General features: G+C 34.6%; 2 protein-coding genes across 3 annotated transcripts; one reads left to right on the top strand and one right to left on the bottom strand.

The window, feature by feature from the left end:
• The first annotated feature begins 3,264 nt into the window (after positions 1 to 3,264).
• Positions 3,265 to 5,371, top strand: LOC110418645 (uncharacterized). Its single transcript, XM_021431427.2, has 3 exons — positions 3,265 to 3,778; positions 3,958 to 4,358; positions 4,610 to 5,371. The coding sequence occupies exons 1-3, from the start codon at positions 3,628 to 3,630 to the stop codon at positions 5,060 to 5,062; spliced, it is 1,005 nt and encodes a 334-aa protein (XP_021287102.1). The 5' UTR covers positions 3,265 to 3,627; the 3' UTR covers positions 5,063 to 5,371.
• Positions 5,372 to 11,185: 5,814 nt separating this feature from the next.
• On the bottom strand, positions 11,186 to 14,579 carry LOC110418210 (Integral membrane HPP family protein). Of its 2 annotated transcripts, none has more exons than XM_021430871.2 (5): positions 14,109 to 14,579; positions 13,765 to 13,898; positions 12,315 to 12,462; positions 12,100 to 12,206; positions 11,186 to 11,640 (listed from the first exon to the last, which is right to left on the bottom strand). In XM_021430871.2, exons 1-5 carry the CDS (start codon positions 14,422 to 14,424, stop codon positions 11,638 to 11,640), a joined length of 708 nt encoding a protein of 235 aa, XP_021286546.1. In that variant the 5' UTR covers positions 14,425 to 14,579; the 3' UTR covers positions 11,186 to 11,637. The 2 variants fall into 2 exon arrangements, with proteins under 2 accessions (XP_021286546.1, XP_021286545.1); XM_021430870.2 differs by having other exon boundaries at positions 11,186 to 11,606; positions 14,109 to 14,577.
• Between the last annotated feature and the right edge of the window lie 7,015 nt (positions 14,580 to 21,594).

The following is a 21,594-nucleotide window of genomic DNA, read 5'->3' as shown; positions in this document are numbered from 1 at the left end:
TTGTTTAAAGTCAGTGTTTCAATGAAAAATAGTATAAAAGAAGTGTTTTAGATTTCAGAGAAGTAGATATTTGTTTAAAATATCTTCAAATAATGAGGTAGATTTTCAATATAGAATGGAGAAGTAACATTTTTTATGATAAAATGATTGTTTAAGATGTGTTTAATAGATAGTTTTATTTTTTGGTAAACTGCTCAGATCTTTTTAAGTTTTAATTATAATTCCACATCGATTGATCTATTAGTATTTAAAATGAACAATTTATTACAAACATTTAAATGATATTAATGAGTTAACGTAAGGTGTCTAAAATAATTTTTTCATTTTCAACTCCTTTTCACTATTTCTTTTTTTCTCGAATCGATTAGTGACGCTCCCTTATATCATCGACCCATCACCCCCCAAAGTTAGATTTGGTTGTAAAATATTAGATATTGTCAAGTCTCCTTAAGGGGAGGGCGATATCCACGCTCCCTAGATTTAGAGAAGTGCGATTTGGCCAAATCTTGTGCTCTTCGACTAGATCTGATTACAGGGTGATCGATCAACTGGAAGTAGGATAAAGAGAATTTTTTTTTGAATAAAAAAGAAAAATTTTATAAATAAAAAATTATAATTTACATAGTGTAATAATTTTCAAAATTAATGAAGAATAAAATTATTTAAAAAATATTATCATGTCATCAAATTAATTAAAATATTAATTATTAATTAATAATGAGACTTATATATTTAATAAAAAATATTTTACTATAATAAATTATTTATTTTGAATATTAATAAATTCACGTAAAATTATGATTAAAATTTTAAAAAAATTATGTATTTTACCTTTCATATTTCTTATAAAAGAAATAAAAAAATGATCCAATCCGAATTTTCAAAAGATTATTATTATTATTCCTTTAAAAGGCTTCTTCATAGAAAGGGTATCCCGAGAGGAGAGCAATTAGAAAATAGAAATGTCGATACAAGTAGAAGACAAGGGGGAGTGGGTCCAGGACAAGAGTCACACTGACGTGGGCCAATGTGAGGCAAACGTGTGGGAAACCGAGAAGCGTGGGTGGTGGGGCTGACCTGGACCAGGGCCAGGGGGGGGTGGGTGAGCCCTCCGTGCAAACCCTGAGTCGCCTCTTAAATTTCGAGCTCAGCCACTCCACTGTTGAAAGCGACTGATTGGACTCGATTCTTTTCTGTGCATGCCTCGTTGTCATATACGCTTCCATTTTTAACCTATTTTATACCCTCCATTTACAAGATTACCCCCCCCCCCCGCCAAAAAAAAAAAAAAACCATGACCACTCCTAATTTGTAAGATTCCTTATCATTTTCTACATTTCTTTGTTAAATTTATTTGACATATTTTTGTTAGCAACTAATTAGACTAAGATTCTCATCAGTCCCTATTGCTTTTGCTATATTTATATATGAATTCCATGTGTTGTTTCAAACTTTGAAAAATAGAAAAAAGTAATGTCAAGTTGCTGTTCTTAAGTTTTGGTGGCATTCTAAACTAGGAGATGCTATTGTTGCAAAGTTAGAATAATGTGTACTACTTTACAAAGAAAAAGTTATGGCCTTGGGTGTAAAGAATTTATTCATTCTAAGCATTTTGCTTTACTACCAAAGCATTTGTAGTTTTAAGGGGCTTTACACTAACATCAAATGACTCTTGCTAATTAATAAGGGTTATTGAAGGTTTATATTTGTCACATCCCAATCCTTATCTCTCTCTCTCTCTTTTATCTACACAAACACACATGCATACACACGCGATATTGAAAAGTTTTATGAATTTGAAGTAGTAAATTATGAACAACTCATTTATTAAAAAAAAGGGATTTAATTAAAAAAAAAAGAAATTATCTTGAAACCAAGATTCAAGACATGCGACCGATTTAGTTTAAAAATTTACATTTATTCTCCTTAAAAATGATCTTCACATAATTGTCAAGAATGATCTTTGCATAATTGTCAAAGATTTGTCGAATTAATTATTCTTTATCTTAATACTCCTTGAAAACATGCACGCGCATGTGTATGCCATAATTAGTAGCTTTTCATGCATTTATTTATCATCTTATTTGCGTTTGAAACATGTGCAAAATCTCATAACTTATCATTTTCATGTACCTCTCAAAATATTGTTAATTATTAAAAGCAACTAATTTTTTGGCATTTTGATATAAGATTTTAACTACATTTGTTGTATCAAAAAAAAATAATTTTCATGCATGGATATCCATACATAATGATTAGAAATGTTCCAATGTGTGATCTAAGTCATAGATTGGTGCTCTTTTATCACCTTGAGTATGAACACAGTGCATAGAATTGATGATTGATTTGTTACATGCATCTGTCTTTTTTTTTTCTTTCTTTTTAAAGGCATAAGTAATAATTTCAGTGCATGGATTACTGACAAACTGTACTATAAAACGGTGGTGGGCAAAGCAACCAGCAACCTCCTCCTGCTCTTATCAGCGTATGAGAAAGAAAAAACAACTGCCTATTCGGGTCGTATCTAATGAAATAACCAGAATATCAACAAACCCTACTTCCCTACAAAATCAAACAAAGGCCCTAAGGAGCACAACACAAAATCATCGCACCACAACTGGCCTTTAACTATACCCTTGTACGGTACATGCATCTTTGATTAGCAAGGCTACTTTTTTTAATGTATTTCCGATATAATGGAAAATGGACCGCTCTCTGTTTTGCAGTCTCAAGTTACTGCAATTAGTAGCATAATTATCTCCTATACAATGTATGTCACCAAATAAATATATCCTGTCAACATCTTTCTCTGTCTCTCCTTTCTTTTATTGGTTGAGTGTGAAGATTAATTTCATAGTTTGGAATTAATTTTAGTATTTTAACATCAGATGTATGACTTGAGTTACTCTCGAAGACTCAGAGTTTCGAGTTGGCTTTGTGCCCCTTGCCTAAGCCCTCGCAGATAACTTTGGAATGATATGAATGAATAGTATCACATACTTCTCATTCAACTCACCTGATTCAGACCAAGTTAATTGTGGGGGTTTTCATTTTTTGGCTTGCAAAGTAAAGCAACAAAGGTGAAGAAAAATCAAAGGGAAAAAAAATGGAAAAAAGGATAAAGAACCAACCCCCGCCCGCCCCCAAAAAAAAAGGAAAAAAAAAAGGGCTATGAACAAAGCAAAAGCAAGGGCATCAAAGTAACTACAAGCAGACCATACCCAAAGAAACCCCATATGCCGGACTTAATATAAGCCCATCAAGCTCAACTCCTCCAGAGAAAGAATCTTTCCATTTTTTTCTCTTTGCCTGTTTGTCCAATTGCTTCTTCCTCCTCCCGTTGCTCCTCTGCCACCCTTCACTTTACTCTGCCGAAGATCAAGAAAATTTTTACTTCTTCTGAGTAATGGGTGTGAGCTGTCGCTGTTCCCACACATCCCATATCACAGAGATCATCATCACCAGCTTCTTTCGCCACAAGCCTTAAGAAGTAAAGAATTTTATATTCTTTAAAACGAAGAAACCAAAAACCTGGGTGGCTTTTTTTTTTTTTTTGTTGATCGTCTGATGATGTTGAAGATGATATCTTGAACAAACAAGAGATTGATCCTTTGGCTTGAAAATTTCATGGCGGGTGGGAGGGTCTATCCTAGTAATACTAGTAGTGCCGGTGGTTCTAATAACCTCTCTGTTTTGCTTCAAAGTCAAAGGGTTCCATCCTCGTCTGAGCCTTTTGATCCCCTTTTCATTCCAGGATCTTCTCCTTCTCCTTTTCTGGGTATTCTCTCCATCTTTTTATCACTCTGGGTTTCTTTAAAAAATTTTATGTGAGAAATTTTGCAACTTGATTGAAAATAATAAAAGAAAAATGATGCAAGTTGTCAATTGGCCACTGACTAATCAATGTAGCTGAAAAGACATTGAAGGAGTTCTAACTTTTGATATGACTTCCTTCAGTTTCAGGTACAAGGTCGATGGTGAGCTTTGAAGATGTTCATCGAGCAAACAGGGCAAACAGATCATTTTTTAGGACGTTTGATCAAGAAGAGAATGGAGATGAGGATTTAGATGAGTATTTTCATCAACCTGAAAAGAAGAGACGGCTCAGTGTTGACCAAGTCCAGTTTCTAGAAAAAAGTTTCGAGGTCGAGAACAAGCTTGAACCTGAAAGGAAAGTTCAGCTGGCTAAAGACCTTGGCTTGCAGCCCCGGCAAATTGCCATATGGTTCCAAAACCGCCGGGCTCGGTGGAAGACAAAGCAGCTGGAGAAAGACTATGAAGCGTTGCAAGCCAGCTATAACAGCCTCAAGGCTGACTATGATAATCTCCTCAAGGAGAAAGATAAACTAAAAGAAGAGGTAATTAGCTTTGTCCCTTTGACCTCGATACAATTCTACACGTTCAATGTTTAAGGTTGTTTAATTTCGACATTTAAGTGCTCTTGAGCCGTCCTTGACGTTAATCTTTGATGGACGAGCTGCTGTTACCTTGAAATTTTTGCACATAAAAAATAAAACCGATGTCTCGAAATCTCTGTTTTCTTCATCAAAGCTGATAAGTTCCTTTCTAATGAATTTTGCTGTGTTTATTTTTCCTTCTTCTTTTCCAGGTTCTTCAGCTCACAGATAAGTTGCTTGTGGAAGAGAAAGAGAAGGGGAACTCAGAATTGTCTGATGTAAACAAGTTGTCACAAGAACCGCCGCAAAAGCTTGTTGTTGCTGAAACGGCTTCCGAGGGTGAAGAGTCTAAGGTTTCAGTTGTGGCCTGTAAACAGGAAGATATCAGTTCTGCCAAAAGTGATATATTTGATTCAGACAGCCCACATTACACTGATGGGGTTCATTCTTCACTCTTGGAGGCTGCTGATTCATCTTATCCTTTCGAACCAGACCAGTCTGATTTATCACAGGATGAGGAAGATAACTTGAGCAAGGGCCTGTTACATCCCCCTTCATATATCTTCCCAAAACTTGAAGATGACGAGTACTCCGACCCGCCTGCAAGTTCGTGTAATTTTGGATTCCCTGTTGAAGATCATGCCTTTTGGTCTTGGGCTTACTGAGTTTTATCTATAATCCATTTCTGGTATATATATGATCTTTCTTGTAGTAGTAAACTATATATAAGCAATAAAAAACCAATCAATGGCACCCCAATCCAAATGTGTATTGGCGGTGGGTTTTGGTTGTAGTTGGAAAAATTGGTGGTGTTTTTCTGCCCCTCTTTGTAATCTTGTTTTTGTTGGGGTTCTTAGGGTTCAATGAAAGGCTTTGCTTTAGTTCACCCGGAATGTAATTAAATAACATCTTTTTGAGAAGGGTTGTTGGAAATGTTATCCATAATCCATTGTTTTGGTTGCAATTTCATTTAATGCTTTAAACTGTGAGAGAATGCAAACCTGATGCTGGCTGGGGGAGATTATTGGCTTGGAGTCTCTCACTAGAACCTTTGTTAAGGATACATCCCATTCTGTCATTTTTCTACTGTGGCATATGATCATTTTGAAACCACAATTCAATGAGCTATAGATCAAAATGAACAGTTGGTTTTGAATTTTTATTATCTTATTGAAAGCGTACAGAGTTTGTCTTCCATATGTTGAAAACCCTATGAATGCATTATCTGCTTTACAAGATGCTTTGATTACATAATATTTCTTGTATCAATTCTTCCTCTACAGTTTCAGTTGCTTTCATGATGAGGTGCCTTAATGTTGCAGAACAGTTTGTTGCTTTACTTGCAGTCGACATTTCAATGATTTTAGCCTTGGGATTGGCTTCGCAAAGGGAGTTTTGGGAATTTTATTCATTCTGCATTATTGGATGAACTATTGAGGAAGCACTCCATGTGAAAGGTTAAAACTACCACATAGAATTTCATAATTGGCTTTGCATATTATATTCAATTTGTTGGTTTGTGATGTTTAGATTCACTGTTCTTCTGCCAGATAAATCTGCAAAAATTGAAATGTATCTTGTTTTTTATGCCTTGAAACCACATTAACAAAACGATCTTTTCAAGTGTATATAAATTATCAAAATGAGACTAATTCCAACATGCTCAATTCAGAATCTGTCAACAGTTTGATGTGCACTAGACATTATCTGAGAGCCACATTCCTCCGCCAAGAAATGCATCCTCAAGCTAACGTAGGATAGGCAGGGCAGTCAAAGAAAAACATATGTATGACATAGTAATGCTTACTTGTAAACAAAATAAATAAATAAACAATTAAATTCAAAGAAGAGGAATCATAGAAGGGGTAGTTTTGGTGATGAAATTATCATAGAGAAATGCCTATAAAAATGAAATTAATGATTAAATATTATATCTCCCAATCAACATTTTCTTAGTGGCCCCATTAATCAAAATTGGAAGGTAACCTCATATCAAAATGGATGGTTCATATTCATGCTGATTATTTTCACTTATCCCTTTGGGAGACTTTGATCTTAGCCATATGAGGGCAAACTCATTCAAGCTTACATTTGTTCAAGCAAGCTCTGAAAAGACAATGTATAATACATGACACTGTTTGTTATTGACTAATAATTTGAGATTACACCCACCCACTTTAATAAAGCTCCTTGGTGTTGGTTTAAAATAGTCAAAAACCTAAGAGAAAAGATGCAAGGTAATCGTCGACATTACCTAAAATAATGGTATAAGTTAATTATGCAATTGCAATAAGTAGAAATGCAGGATAATAGCATAGTTAGTTCCCACTAATTAACTTGTACTAATGTTTTGACTCGAATTTAAATTTTGCAGTATAGGACAAAAGGTTGTATTTTTATTTTATTTTCTTTAAAGGTGTTAACCTACATTTGCTGTGTTTTCTTCCTTGAAGGTCTATACTCTCTAATTTTTATGCTTGAACGCATCATCTGAAACCCTTTCACTAAAAATATTGCCCACGATTGTCGAGCTCTAGTTTTCAACCCTACGTGGTAAAAGTGAAGGAGTATACTTTCCCAGTCGATTAAGATACAGGATTCCCATGGATGCAAGGAAAATTTAGTCCATGAAAGAATGACGTAGCCACGTTCTGAATGCCCACAAATTGGTTTGGTGAAGTCATATTGGCATTCTATATAATATCACCAACAAGAAAACCATATATTATATAGCAAATTAACTTCTAAATAGTGTTATTCAATTTTTTATATGTATATTTTTTCTTCTACTTAATAGTTGAGCTACACATGGCCAAACTTTTTTCTCCTTTCTTTCATCTTCCATCGAAAGTGACATTTCAGTTTAACTTGCTTTTCTTTATTTTTTTTCCCCAAAATAACGAATTAAATAAGTTCACAGATATATATTTTCAACGTTTATATGATGTATGGGAAGAAAAATAATCCCCATAGATGAGTAATTTTATATGGCTTGCTCTCAAAGCATGGTATAGGCAAACATGTGGCTGACCTGGTTGATGATAATGACAGGGTGAATAGTGTTTCAACGCTACTGAAGCAACTTATTTATAGCTTATCATGGGCTTTGCTGCTAGTTTTAAAACTTGCAAAGACATCATATGAGAGATCAAATGTCGTGTGATAAGTTCATGCTCTGTACAATTCAAAAGGTATGGTTAGGGATAGGGGTACGGGTAGGGTTGGGGCGGGGGAACGTTAAGCAAAGCCAATGAATGAACAATCTAATATAAAAGGGCGAAGTTATGGACTATGGTTGAGCTGATATTTTCTTGCCTCCCCTTGTGACTTTCCCTTTACGGCAATTATGGTGAGAGCCAATGATTTCGGTCCAGGTGTCCATGTTTCTCGAAGCATGAGGGGCTTTTTGTTTTTTTCCGAAGATTTCCTGCCGACCATCCTAAACCCAAATCGGTGGGGCTTCACCCGATGCCACCCACGTTTACGGTCCGGATGAAACGTTCCCATTCCCACCCCTCGAAAAACATAACCAGCAAGCAAAGCATCGCCGTCCAAGTCCAAAGACAGCGTCCACCAAAGCCAACCCAAACAAACCCCTCCACGGAATCTGAACTGTTCCGGGCCCCGCCCCGACGTGGACGTTTTTCCCCAACGTGGCACCTGATCCGTAAGTTTTTTTTGGCTGATGATCAGGTCAAAAACAAATGGGTCCCACCACCGATATTAACAAATAGGATGGTGTGGTTTTTTTTTTTCTTTTTAATTTCCATTTCTTTCTTTTTGTAAAAACAAAGAGTTTTTGTTCTCTTGTAAGGGGGAGAGAGAGATACAGATAAGCATTAGCGGGGGAGAGTGGGGCCCAGGCTACAAGGGGAGAAACGTCCATGACAGCGACAGCACAGATCTCTCCATGTTTTCTCCCCTGCTGATGTCACACGTCTACAGTAGTTATCTATGGCCCCCACGTCGCACGTGCCTATCAGCTGCTGATGTCTGTGACTGTGAGCTTTGCTGATTTGGATTCTGTGCCTCTATGTATTTATTCTATACTTTCTATTGCTTCATGTTACAATTTTTTTTCCTTAAGAAAATGATTTTCGCTTCTTTTCCCTGTATTTTTCCTCGAAGGTTTTTTTTTTGGAATTACTTATAAAACTCCAATTTACCATTTATTCAAGAATTAAAAGCAATGGTTAGTTGGTAGATAATAATTTTGTAGAGAGGATTTATGAATTAAACATTAATGTCAAGATTAAAAGTAATCCTAGATAATAATAATAACAGGGTATAATACTTTAATAAGTTTTTAATTATTTAATAAAATTCAAATAACTTGTTATCATTTTTATTCTCTTCAATTAAATTTTATATTTTTATTTTAAGTCAAATAAATATTTATTATTAATAGTAAACTAATTATCTTTGATCAAAATGATATTTTTTATTTTAATATTCATGTGACACTAATGTGGTGTTAACCTGAAAGGTTAAAATGTTATATAGTCATTGTTATTTCATATAAGCATCTATCATAACATTTCATAAACTTGTAATATAAAAAAGTATTATTTTAATTAGTAATAATTAATTAATTATTAATAACAAAAAATTATTTAATTTAAAATAAAAATATAAAAACTTAATTATATATGATAAAAAATAAAAATTTATTCAAAATTTTTAAAATGATTCAATAAATTTTTGAAGTATGATGCCTAATGATTTTGTCTACCATAATTTGATTTCATACTATTTCGTGTTATGACTTCACGAAATCACCGTCAAAAGAGCTTTTAAGCTGAAACTAGTAAAAATGGCTGAATTGACGATTTCATTTGATTGGTGCTTTCCTAACTTGTTTTTTGTTTTTAAGAAATTACAATAAAATACAAGTAAAAAAAATTATAATTATTTGAAATGTAAAAATAATTAAAATTTAACAGCACTTATAACATAATTAGTTTGTATCAATAGAATCATATCTTTTGTCATCTAAAAAATATTATATTTTGTGTATAATTTTATACAAATATATTTTGGTTTTATATGCAAACTGTACATTTTACTTTTCTTTTTTAATTTAAGAAAAGAAATATCAGATTGCTAAGCATAACATGTGTACCGACATCATTTGCTTACTTTTATCCCTATTGAGAACAATTCATCTTATAATCATACTCGAACATTTGATTCATTAGTTGATACATATTCTCTCCGTTTAAAAAATAAAATTTAAATCTCTCCTCCTTTAATTATAAAAAAAAAAATTTATCTTGTAACCAATTTTATAGTAACAATAGCATATACTTTAATGAAAGTAAATTAAATGGAATCAAATATATAATTAATTACCTGTTGGATATTTTGGCAGAGCTAAAAAGGGCTCAACCTCCCAATTGAGTATATCTGGTCTTAATCAGGTATGGGGAGGCCAATGTTGCATGGACCACTGGCTTTTGGATTTAGCATCTTAATGAGTTTGCCATTGCTATTCTTTTTGGCTGAACCTTTTCCGAGGGATTCCTTCAAATCTAACATTACAATTCAACAACATGACCCCACAATTCCTGCTCATATCATCAAATGGACAGAATGTTTCCCCCTTTTTCTTTTTTTAGCTTTTGATGAATGAAATTTTTTATTTACTTAATTAGTAATATATTTAAAAGTCAGAAAATAATTGAAATACTTGGACTTACGTTTAGTACTACGGATTACTTGATTACAGTTCATGGCGTTTCCAGCGCGGTTACTTGTATCCTTGTACCAGAGCTGTTCACATTTCAAGGACCAAATTTGATCTTTTAAGTTTATGATTATCTTTCAAAAGCAGTTTCAGGGTAGTAAAGGAAGTTTTGATAAGTCATTCATAATCCTTCACACCAGGTTCTGGTGCTTTTATTTGTATTTGGGTTGGTTGGTGGGTCCTTTGTTATTTGATTGAGTTGGCATAATGATTAACTCTACCTTGGGTTGCTACTTGGTTCGGTCGGGGGATTAGTGTTGTCTAATCATGTTATAAAAGTTTTCACCACATGATCCAGGGTTAGTCACTAACCCTATATCTTTTATGCAATCGAACCTTGACTTTTAATTGAACAATTACTCATTGGTCCAAATTAAAAAAAAAAAAAAACCAAAGGGCCAAGCTGTCGATCTTCTAGCTGTAATCTATTAACTCCCATGTGAAAGAAATGCGCATTAATTTTGAGATTCCAAGTGTGAGAATTGTGGACTTGCTTGAAACTTCAAAGTTTGCAACCTCCTGTCCAACCACATGGAGAATAGGACCCCCCATCTCCTCATAATTGATAAAGTTTTCACATGTTTGGTGTTAAATGGTTATACAATTGTTTAATGGAAGTCAACAGTTTCAGAAGTCAGTCTCTTGATATTGTAATTCCTCTGTCTGATAGTGGGATGTGCTAAGAAACTCAAAAGCTTCATACTTTTTTGAGCATACATGATTGATTGGCATTTGCCTCCTTGAACCCTTCTTTTCTTCAGAACTTGTGTGCCTGTTGACGTCAGGTTTTGACATCGAATTTTTATTACTCAAGACCCCCATTAAACAAATTTCCACTAAGCATTATAGATAGAGATACACACAAAGAAAAAAACATAAATTCTCTTATGGGGGTCAAATCATTTCCTGAAAGACAAATAGGGTGAAGAATTAATCGTGGAATGCATTGTTGCTGGTTCCCAGTGGCTGTCAAGTTATCAACCAAGTCATTCCAAACGATTTCCCACCAGATGATACAGTAAGCAAATCCATGGTCATCTAGTTTTGCTGAAGGGTAGCTCATTTGTCATTAGAAATTCAGAGAAACTGATAAACATTTTAAGGAGTAAAATAGAGAATAACAATTCTTCTCATGGTATGGTTTCCTGTATTTTGTGATTTTCTGGGAGAAAACACACTTATGATCAGAATCTCGGCTTTCCTGCTAACATACATTGCAATCATTGTAAAAGCAGATAGCATTGTAAGTTGCACGTGGTGCCAGGCCAAGCCTTTCTTCTTTTCTTTTGTGAACTTTTGGAAGAAGCATATAAACAATGCTGACAAGCTGCCAGGTTACCTTTCAATATGCAGTGTGAAAATCGTATGGGATTGAGGCCATACAATTCTATGAGCTTGCTTGTGACTCGGTTCTTTAGAGATCAAAATTTGAAATTGTCCTTCAAGTAACAAACCACTTCTTGCTGCAGCAGGTCACAGACAACACAGAGCACATCACTACAGGGAATTTCAAAAAGGCTAAAATTGTCAATAGAATGGAAATCTTCCTAAAGGTCACTAATGAATGGCAAGCCGCCGAGAAGGTTATTGCTCTAAGTGGTTTGAAGTTTAGGGATTGAATTAATAAGTCAACAGTACTCTTATTGAAGGGATGGGGTTTGAAGTTTAGGGATTGAATTCGTAAGTCAACTGTACTCTTATTGAAGGGATGGGGAGGGAATATGGGTAGTTTACAAGTATCATGAGATCGTATCTCAACTCCAAAGTACCAAGAAGGCTCAAGATATACAGGATGTAAAGGAAAACCAGGAAATTTTGAAAGCAGGTTATGTTCATTGTTTGAAAATTCTAAATTCAGTAGGACCTTTCAGAAAAAAAGAAAAGAAAAGAAAAGAAAAGACACGTCTGTATTATGATCAAATGGAGTTCAAGGGTTCTAAAAGAAGAGGAACTTACGATCAAAGAAAGGATGATACATCCGGCAGCACCAGGAAAAAAAGCATACCAAAAATTCAAGTGGTGCAACTTAACTCCATCAATGAACAGAATTGGCAAACTTGCAGCTGCATTGATGCTCATAGAGTTTGGGAATCAGAATCAGCTATGCAAATAGGTTGTCACGATAGAATTTAAAGTTGAAGATCGAGGAGAAAGCAACCAATGAGAACTACCTGGTGCATGAGTGGAACGTGTATAGATCATAAAAGCTAGGGACGCAGCAAGGGCAGCACTTCTAGCAAGCCAGCCAGGCCCAAATATAGAGAATGCCAGAACACCGATTGCTGCACAACCGACCTGAGCCATGAACATATTGTACTTCTGCAAGTATCGTAGAGGTTTTCCATGACTTAGGGAAATTGTTAATTTAAACAAAATATAATTACATAAATAGCAGGCCAACACATATTGACAATGGCACTCAAGGGTGGGGAAAAAGAAAGAGATTTCCAAATAGAGGATCAGGTTGTGGTTTTGTTAGCAAAAGGGCATATAGTCTGTGAAAGTTGAACAAAGAAAGATTCTAACCTCACTAGGTATGTGAAACAGCTAGTCTTCCAGAAGTTGCCAAAATGATGGATATTTGTTACTAGCTTTTTCGATTCTACTTTCTAAATCCTTTGGACAACACAAGTGGGAACCCAATTCAAAGACCGACCACCCATCATGAAATTCCAGTGATCAACAAATGCAGAAGTCTAGCTTAACTTTCTAAATCATGTTAACATGATCCTTTAATCAATCGAGTTATAGTTTCTTATAAAGGGAAATTTTTCATCTGCAGAGAATGGAAGGATTAAGTAGTTGAGATTCAATATCACTCAGTTGCAAGGGTGGTTAAGTACTCATTGTGGCAGCAGTGGAATCAGCAGCATCATAACTATGAACTAATTAACAATAATTGTTGTTTATCAATAAAACTAAAATGCTTGTTGTTGGAACACAAGAACAGACAACCATAAATAAACAATTTCTATCGGAAGCCTGGATCTGCCAAACAGCTAAATGAACCCAATTGTATAGTAATTAGTTACAACTTTTAGGATCTTTATCTTAGGTGCCACTGCATGCATTGCCAACCTAGTTTCCCTGCGCTGATATTCTAATACTAATACGAGGGTTAGAAATGAAAATTTTGGATGTAAATGTTCTTACATTCTGTGCCACAAGCCTACAACTTGCCACATGGGTCATATGCTACGTATTTACTATCAAGTCTTTATACATTAGTTAAACTATTTAGTGCATTAAGCGAATTTTCTCCACTAGAAAAGACTTGGGTCTTGCAAATACGATTTACTTCATTTTTCTCCCAATAATCATTGACCACATTTAGCCGGATGATTAAACAAAATTTAAAGAGTCCCCCAGAAAAAACAACGTCGGTGTGAAAGTGATGAAATAAAACCCCCCATTAACTTCCAAGATACAGTGATAGTCAACAAGCGACTTGTATTACCATGTGACCCTTAAACCAATTTATTGATGTTGAATTAAATTACATGAGTGTCACGTTTTAAGGAACAGGGACCAAGTGTTTATCAAGAGGGTGGTAACGGGCCCAAATGCAATGCTCAAAAAAGGTTTAACCACTAGTCAAAAAGGCAAACATGAATGAAATACCCGAGCAGCTGGAGAGGAAGGAGTGGCAAACAGGACGGCACACACAGCCCCTAAAGGTGCAATTGTCATTGAAATCCCTTTTGGTGCTAAGATTTGATCCATTTTTCCCAATATCGCCATTGCCGCAAACGCCCCTGTTGATCAAATATTTCAAACCATTACGACGCTTTGAATCAAACGCCCTTTATCGGCAGGAAACTTTATCAACATCTCAGTTTGTTGGCAATATGATGCCGCAAGCAGTGGGATTTTCACAACAAATGTTTTGACTTCTTTTTATCACTAAACTGAAAATTCTCTTCTCTTCTTTCTTTTACACTTGCAGTCAGTTTGAGTTTACTAACCTGCAGAAGGCCAAAGGATGTCGCTGAGTGAAGGAGCAGAAGAAGTCTTCTCAGGTTTCCAAGAATCCCAGAGAGGCGCAGCCACGTTGCTGCTTGATGCAACCACTACCCCATATTCTCTTCCTTGCTTTCTTCTTAAGCTCGTTGTACCAACGGATCTCTCCGAAGCAATCTTCTTGTTTCCAATGAAACTACATCCCTTGAACAACAATGGAGAAAACGAATTCAAAGATATTGATGGTGATGATGTCAAAGTTGTTGCTGCCATGGCATTGCTTTGATGGTAATAGTAATGAGCTCTCAATTGGGTAGCCATTTCTTAGTAGTTTAAACCCCACCACCGTCACCAACCCCCACCGTTTTCCCTACTCTCCACTTTATTCTGGTGGCTATGATGAGATTGTTTTATTAGTAAGAGTTGGAAAAGGAACATGAAAGAAACAATTGAATATGTGACGCGGTATAATGTAGGATAGAAGGACAACTCTCTGGCCTTTGAAAATTGGAGCTGAAACGTGGGCTTTTGGAGGGTTCCAAGGGGCATTCACTGGATAAGGCAATCCACCATATCCACTGGCTTTTTTTTTTTTTTGTTTTTTCGGCCCTTGTTTTTCATTGGACTCTTTTTTCTTTTTCGTATTTGCCTTCTGCTTAATGAGATTTTCAGCTACAACAATGCTTGAGTGCTAAACCTTTCTCAACTTACCCATTTTAAAATTCGAATTTTAAATTTTAAGATCAAATTTCAAGTTCTAACTATTGAATTATATTCCTTAGAAGTGAATTTTACAATTTACTAATTATGAATTCAATTGGTAGTTATTGTTTCACCAAAAGTTTATTGATTTGGAAAAAAAGATAAATGATTTATTTGGTTGTTTAAATTTTTTCAAATATTTGTATTCATTACCTGATTTTGAAAAATCATGTTTTGAACATTAATATTTAGAAAAATTAATGTTTGATCATTCAACTATTAAAAGTTGACCATTATCTGAATTGATTTTTCAAATTTGCTTACTTTGATCATGTGATGTGTTCAAAGACAATGTCACATGGTAAAGTTTTGTTATGTCAACAATGCCACATGACAAATGAGTTGACACATGATTAAAGTCAATTAAATGATTATAGTGACAACAGAAATTTTCAAAAAAATTAAATAATTAAATGAGCAATTTATCCAAAAAAAAAAAACTTTTAAAAAACCAAAAGATATCAAAAGCCCTCAGCTTTTTCTAATTTAGTTTTTAATCTTATTTGCTTTTTAATTAAATGGCCAAGGGGTGATCAAGCACAAATAATACTACCTTGTAACTATTTGTCATTTTGTTTAAAGAATCTTAATTAAATGATTTGATAGTAATTTATATGTCAACTCTGTTTCCTCCATATTAATTCTTGCACAAATTTAGAATGTGGACATGAATCATTGTGAAAGTTGGCTCTAGAGGGTTGCTTTTTCACAGATAGAATTAAGGTTGGTAATGTCCTAGACAAGGAGTATTAGGTGATAGGTTGTGGATCACAATCATATCAATGATATATGTAAGATTAAAATTGTCAAGTTCATTGATTTAGAGGAAAGGGAAAAGGAAATTAAAATGGGTAATCGTTCAAGAACAAAATTCTTTCAAGTGTTACAAAACCCAAGAGGGTACCTAGGGATAATTCAAAGGGAATATTAAGCAACTTGCAGTCTAAGCCAATTTTAAATTCCATGGATACATGCACAAAGCCACAAGTAGCATCCTTGAGTTGACTAGCCCTTGAGACCTCCCGAGAGTCCATTTAGCAACTTGAAAATCAACATTAATAAAGGACTTCTTATTCAGGAATTTGACTTGAGAAAAAGTTCTAGGCCCAAAAAGTAGTGCAAATTGTCTAAGCACCCTGTAGTTTGGTCTTGGTGATTGTTATTATGCAGAAAATGTGATGATTCTTGTTCAAAAGACTATCCCACTTGCGAAATTGAAGTTTGACAAGGTACTTTAATGGTAAACTGGGTGCTGCCAAACGCCGTAAAAAACTGAAAAAACTTAAAACAAAAAAATGCAAGACGCCACTAGCCATCCTTTTGCACGGAAGATGTTTAGAGTATTCTGCTTCTTATTATAATGCTAATGGTTTATATTCGATGCACTCATAAGCTATTGGATTATTAAATGAATGTTATATTATTAAAAATAAATTTTAAATTATATATTAATAATTTTTTAAAGAAGATACATATAATATAAATATAAGTTTTTTGTTTGGATAAAATACACTGATATTTGCTTTCGAGTATTTGATTTATTAGTTGATGTATAATTTGTTTACTTAAAGAGTAAAGTTTAAATCTCCTTTCTCCAAGTTCAAAAAAAAAAAAAATACTTCATCCAAAAAATTATCTTTTTTTGGATACATAAGTGAACCGTCAATATTTTCATTAGTTTGATAACGTGATAATATTTTTAAAATAATTTTACCTTACATTAGTTTTAAAAATTACAACTATATGAATTATAATTTTTCATTTTTTTATTTTTTTTCTCTTATTCAAAAAAAATCTCTCTTACCGTTCGCTAGCAGGCCACCCTGCAACTGACGTTGATTGACATTATCCAAGGAGAGCGATCGACTGGCTGGAGAAAAGGGAAAAAAGTCAAAAAAGAAAAAATGCATTTTAGATATTTCACATTTGGGCATTAATACCATTTACACATTTAAGACAGAGTGTTCTTTTTGAAAAGTAATGGACTTGCATATAATTTTGGTAAAAATTTAAGATGTCAGTGTATTTTACCTTTTTTATTTTTATCTCTCTAACTCCCTCTCAACTATTCTTTTCTTCTCTTCCTTTTTTCACCTCTCTCCAACTCCATGATCTTCTTCTCCTATTTTTCTCATTAAGATTAAATTTGACAAAATTATGCAACTTAAAAAGTAATAGAATAATCAAAGATTTCAAGATAATTCTCACTTGTTGACTTGTGAAACTCATAGTTTTTGTGACATGGATAAATTAGCTAGTTACCTTGGTGAGCTTAGGAAAATACTTTGGTTGACTTTAAAACCTTAATTTCATCCTTGAAAATTCACAATTAAGAGTTTTAGAGGTTATGGAAGGAATTTAGAATGGGATTAGGCCTTAAAATGAATAGTTTTTTGTCAATCTGGACTTAAGAAGTCGACCTTAGTGCATAGATGGTGAATTCTATGAAGTGAAAAGCAAGCAACTATAAACCCTCTATAGTCGATCTTGTGAAGGTGAAATGGATGAAATACAAATCTTCTGGTCCAAGATTAACCTTAGACCTTCTGTAGTTGGTCCTAAATTGCCCAATCAGCCTAAACGGGTTTAAAGGCCCTAAAACTCAAAATTTTTTCATTTTTCTCCTATCTCTTTATGATTTAAATATGTTCATGCATGTTTGATATACAGTTTCGTAGTGATGACTCCCATGAGATAAATTTGAGTGTTTGATTTGAATTGTTTAATTTAGTTTTGCATGCGTTAGGAAGGTAACTCCCATCAATACCCTTGCGCCAGTCATAGCCCTTGGTTTGGGTCGTGATAAAGTTAGTATTAGAGCCCTAGGTTTGTCTAAGCCTTAGGCATTTTGTTTTGAGTCAGTAGAGTTGGGTTTTGTATCGTGTCTTATTTCGGTTTGTGAACTATAACACAACTTGTGAATAGGAGACTACATAGATTTCCTTGTTTGTTTAAAATCTACCTTTTTATTCACCATATTGAGTTTAGTGTTTGTTTTTATCTAAGTCAAGATGCCACCTTGGGCACGAGCTACGGCTAGGGTCACGATCTACGACAAGGGGCATAATCAAGCAAGATGCTCTCGTTGATGTGTTTGTGAGACCACAAGCTTCCATTATTAGGGGCCGTGGTAGGCAAGTTAGGATTGCTAGATTTGTCAACAATGAGCCACCTATAGTGGCTAGTAATAAGGTGCTTGTGGAGGAATCCGTTGATGCTCAATCTCAAAAGGTTAGAGATAAAGTGCTCACTGGGGAACCTACCTTGGCAAATGTGGTAGCTAATCTGCAAGGAGTTAATAGAGTCATGGAGATGATGGCTACTCGTTTAGATGACCTTTAAAGGTGAGTTGAGTGTGCTACGCACATCATAGGGTCAAGATGACTAACAACAATCAAAGTCTACTAAAAGGACTATTGAATTTTTACTATCGGATTTATTTAAAATGAAACCATCCTTATTTTCTACTTTTTTTGTAACAAAAGACCCTTAAATTTTCTTGGATGAGATGGAGAAAATTTGCATTGTTTTGGGATGTTTTAGTTCATGATCAAAAGAGTCAGGTGGTTTAAACTTAAAGATATGGCTTAGCAGTGGAATTAGTCCTTACGTAGAGATAAACTAGCTAACGTTGACCCATTGACTTAGGAGAAATTTATTACAGTCTTTCTCAGTCGAATTTTACCAGATAATGTGCGAGCCACCAAGGTGCGTAAGTTTAAGGCATTGCTGCAAACACCTGGCATGATAGTATCTGAGTATGACATTCGGGTCACACAGTTATCTTGGTATACACCACACCTTGTAGCTATTGAAGATATGAGGATTATACGAATTATGGATGGATTGACAGAACCATTATTTAAGACTATTGCATCACAAGTGTTTGGTACTTATGCCTCTACAGTCGATTGTGCATAGAGGATATAGAAGAGGATCACAGAGAGTTGGTGACTCGAGACAAGGCCAAGAAGGCTAAGATTGAGGGCCATTAGGGCCAACGAAGTGTTAGCATTGGAGGTGAAACCTCCACAAGCCATTAGGGCCAACATAAAGCTTCTCAATCATAAGGCTCCCACGAGGGGAGTAGCACAGTCACTTCAAGGTCTTAACGGGACAAGTAGACATGTAATGCACTTAGGCGGCAAGCCTTGGGGTTTAATACTCAGTTAGCTTCACTTTTCCATTTGTGGGAAAGTTCATGAAAAGGTGTGTCATCGAGCAATAGGACTTTGTTATGAGTGTCGACTACTTAGACACATGAAGAAGGACTGTGCTATGGCACCAAGGTCTTAGGAGGGCTAAGGTCCCACATCCCAAGGTACATTATCTTCTCCACCTATTGCATCTCAACCTATTCGATCAATCATTAGAGCTAGAAGCAATGGTGTAGGCAGCTTTTCTCAAGGGAGAGCATCTGAGTTTGTACACTAGGGAGAAACTGACAAGGGACAGGCCAGAGTTTTTGTTTTGACACCTTAGGATGCTTAGATGTCCAACACAGTGGTTTCAAGTGTCTTTCTTATATGTGATTATAAAGCACATGTTCTATTTAACCTTAGGTCTACACATTCTTTTATGTCTCCATGTTTTGCTGTAAAATTAAGATTTGACCGTAATTTGATGGAATTTGGTTTGGTAGTAACTACTCCACTTAAGGAGATTTTTGTTACCCAATTTGAGTATAAGTCTTGTGTAGTTCAAATAAGGGATAAGGACACACAAGCCACTTTGATTTTGCTCAATATGTTGAACTTTGATGTGATTTTAGGTGCACATTGGCTATCACCAAATTTCACTAGCGTGGATTGCTCTCACAAGCTAGTTAGATTCATTACCTAAGCGAGCCGTCTTTTAGCATTTAGGGTGATTGTAGTATTGTTCCAATCAATGTGGTTTTCGTTATGACGGCGAGGAAATTGTTGCAACATGGATGCCAAGGATTTTTTATGGTTTTTAGAGATACTTAAGTAGAGGTCAGAAGTGTGGCTGATGTGCCCATAGTTAAGGAGTTTCCCGATGTGCTTCAGGAAAAACTAGCTGGAGTACCTCTAAATAGGAAGGTTGAGTTTTGTATAGATTTGGTAAAGGATTCCCAACCAATATCCATTCCACCATATCGAATGGTGCTAGTATAACTTAAGGAACATAAAGATCAGTTAGATGATTTGTTGGATAAGGGTTTTATACGCCCTAGTGTGTCATCACGCGATGCACTAGTATTGTTTGTGAGGAAGAAGGATGGATCATTCAGGCTATGTATCGATTACTGTGACAACTTAATAAGGTAACAATAAAGAATAAATATCCACTTCCTCGTATTAATGATTTATTTGATCGGTTGTAAAGAGCATAGTGTTTCTCCAAGATTTATCTTCATTTTGGTTACTGCCAACTCAAGATTAGGTAGAAGGATGTGCCGAAGACTGTATTCCTTACTAGGATGGACATTATGAGTTTTTGGTTATGTTTTTTGGACTTATAAACACCTTGGCAACTTTTATAGACATGATGAATCAGGTGTTCAAACCATATTTGGACAGTTTTATGGTGGTATTCATTAATGACATTTTAGAATACTCAAGGAGTAAGGAAGAACATAAATAACATTTTAGGACAATGCTCCAAGTGTTGGAAAATCATTAACTGAGCAAATTTTACATTACATTTTTGTCAAAAAGGGCAAATCGTTTTCAAAATTAGAATTCTTAGAAAAGTTTTAAATTGAGGGTAAGCATAGATTAAGGGAGAGGATTCAAAATTCCATACAACTTTCAAACCTTTAAAATTCAAAAAAGTCTATTTTCTAAAGTTTGAATAAAATTTTGCTCATTGTTTGGTCATATCATAAAAAAGGAGATTGTTAGTTCTATAGCTCTCAAATTGATCCCATGTTTTGAAATGACAAATGAAAATGATCAAAATTTCATTTAAGTTTTAAAATATCAAATCTAGGCATCCCATAACACTTTCAAATGAGTTTGAGAACAAAAACAATGAAAAAGGACTTTGAAAAGTGCATATTGGTCCAAATCTATTGCTTCATGTTTTTCATGTATCAATACATTTGGACAAGTATCGATAGAAATTGAAATTTATCAAAAACTATTCTTGAGAAAAGTCAAAATTTACAAAGTCAAACTCAATCTATCAATACATTCTTAAATAAATAGGTAGAAATGCAACAGGATGCTTACTATCTCAAAAAGATCGATACATTTCTTAAATGTATCAGTACATTTTCAACATAATACTTACTGTTTTAAAAATATCGATACATTTCTCAAATGTATCGATATATTTTTAACAAAATACTTATTGCTTGAAAAGTATTGATACATTAGCAAATGCACCGATACATTTCCAACAGAATGTTCAAGCCCTTGCAACCAAGTTCAAAACTATCGAGACATGCCAAAATGTATCAATACATTATAGTGGGAATTTAAAAATAAAAGAGGTAATGTATCAATACATGCACATAAGCATCAATATAATATGACCGTTGGAACTTAAAATGAAAAGAGAAACAACTATTTTCACATTTAATGCACTCGTAACTATCCTTAAAGTTTCAACAACTATAAATACAAGCTCCCATAGCATTTATGAAGGTTGAATGACTTTGAAACACAACTTTAAAAGAAGAAATCATCTCAATTCTCTTTATACCTCTCTTCTTGCATTTAAGTCTTCTATTGTACTGTTTGTAAAGACTTTACTGCTTAT

This window comes from Theobroma umbraticum, unplaced genomic scaffold (genome assembly GCF_002168275.2).
Source record: "Theobroma umbraticum cultivar Fairchild unplaced genomic scaffold, ASM216827v3 scaffold_50.0, whole genome shotgun sequence".
NCBI lineage: Eukaryota > Viridiplantae > Streptophyta > Magnoliopsida > Malvales > Malvaceae > Theobroma > Theobroma umbraticum.
This window is presented reverse-complemented; position numbering and strand designations above follow the sequence as displayed.

What these genes read in the sequence shown, in the direction of transcription:
- LOC110418645 (XM_021431427.2), top strand. Translation starts at nt 3,628, where the DNA reads ATGGCGGGTGGGAGGGTCTATCCTAGTAATACTAGTAGTGCCGGTGGT. An exon ending in TTCTCCTTCTCCTTTTCTGG is followed by an intron (nt 3,779 to 3,957) that starts GTATTCTCTCCA and finishes GACTTCCTTCAG; the next exon opens with TTTCAGGTACAAGGTCGATG. An exon ending in AAGATAAACTAAAAGAAGAG is followed by an intron (nt 4,359 to 4,609) that starts GTAATTAGCTTT and finishes CTTCTTTTCCAG; the next exon opens with GTTCTTCAGCTCACAGATAA.
- LOC110418210 (XM_021430870.2), bottom strand. Translation starts at nt 14,424, where the DNA reads ATGGCTACCCAATTGAGAGCTCATTACTATTACCATCAAAGCAATGCC. An exon ending in CATCCTTTGGCCTTCTGCAG is followed by an intron (nt 13,899 to 14,108) that starts GTTAGTAAACTC and finishes TTTGATCAACAG; the next exon opens with GGGCGTTTGCGGCAATGGCG. An exon ending in GTATCATCCTTTCTTTGATC is followed by an intron (nt 11,607 to 12,099) that starts GTAAGTTCCTCT and finishes GACCTGCTGCAG; the next exon opens with CAAGAAGTGGTTTGTTACTT.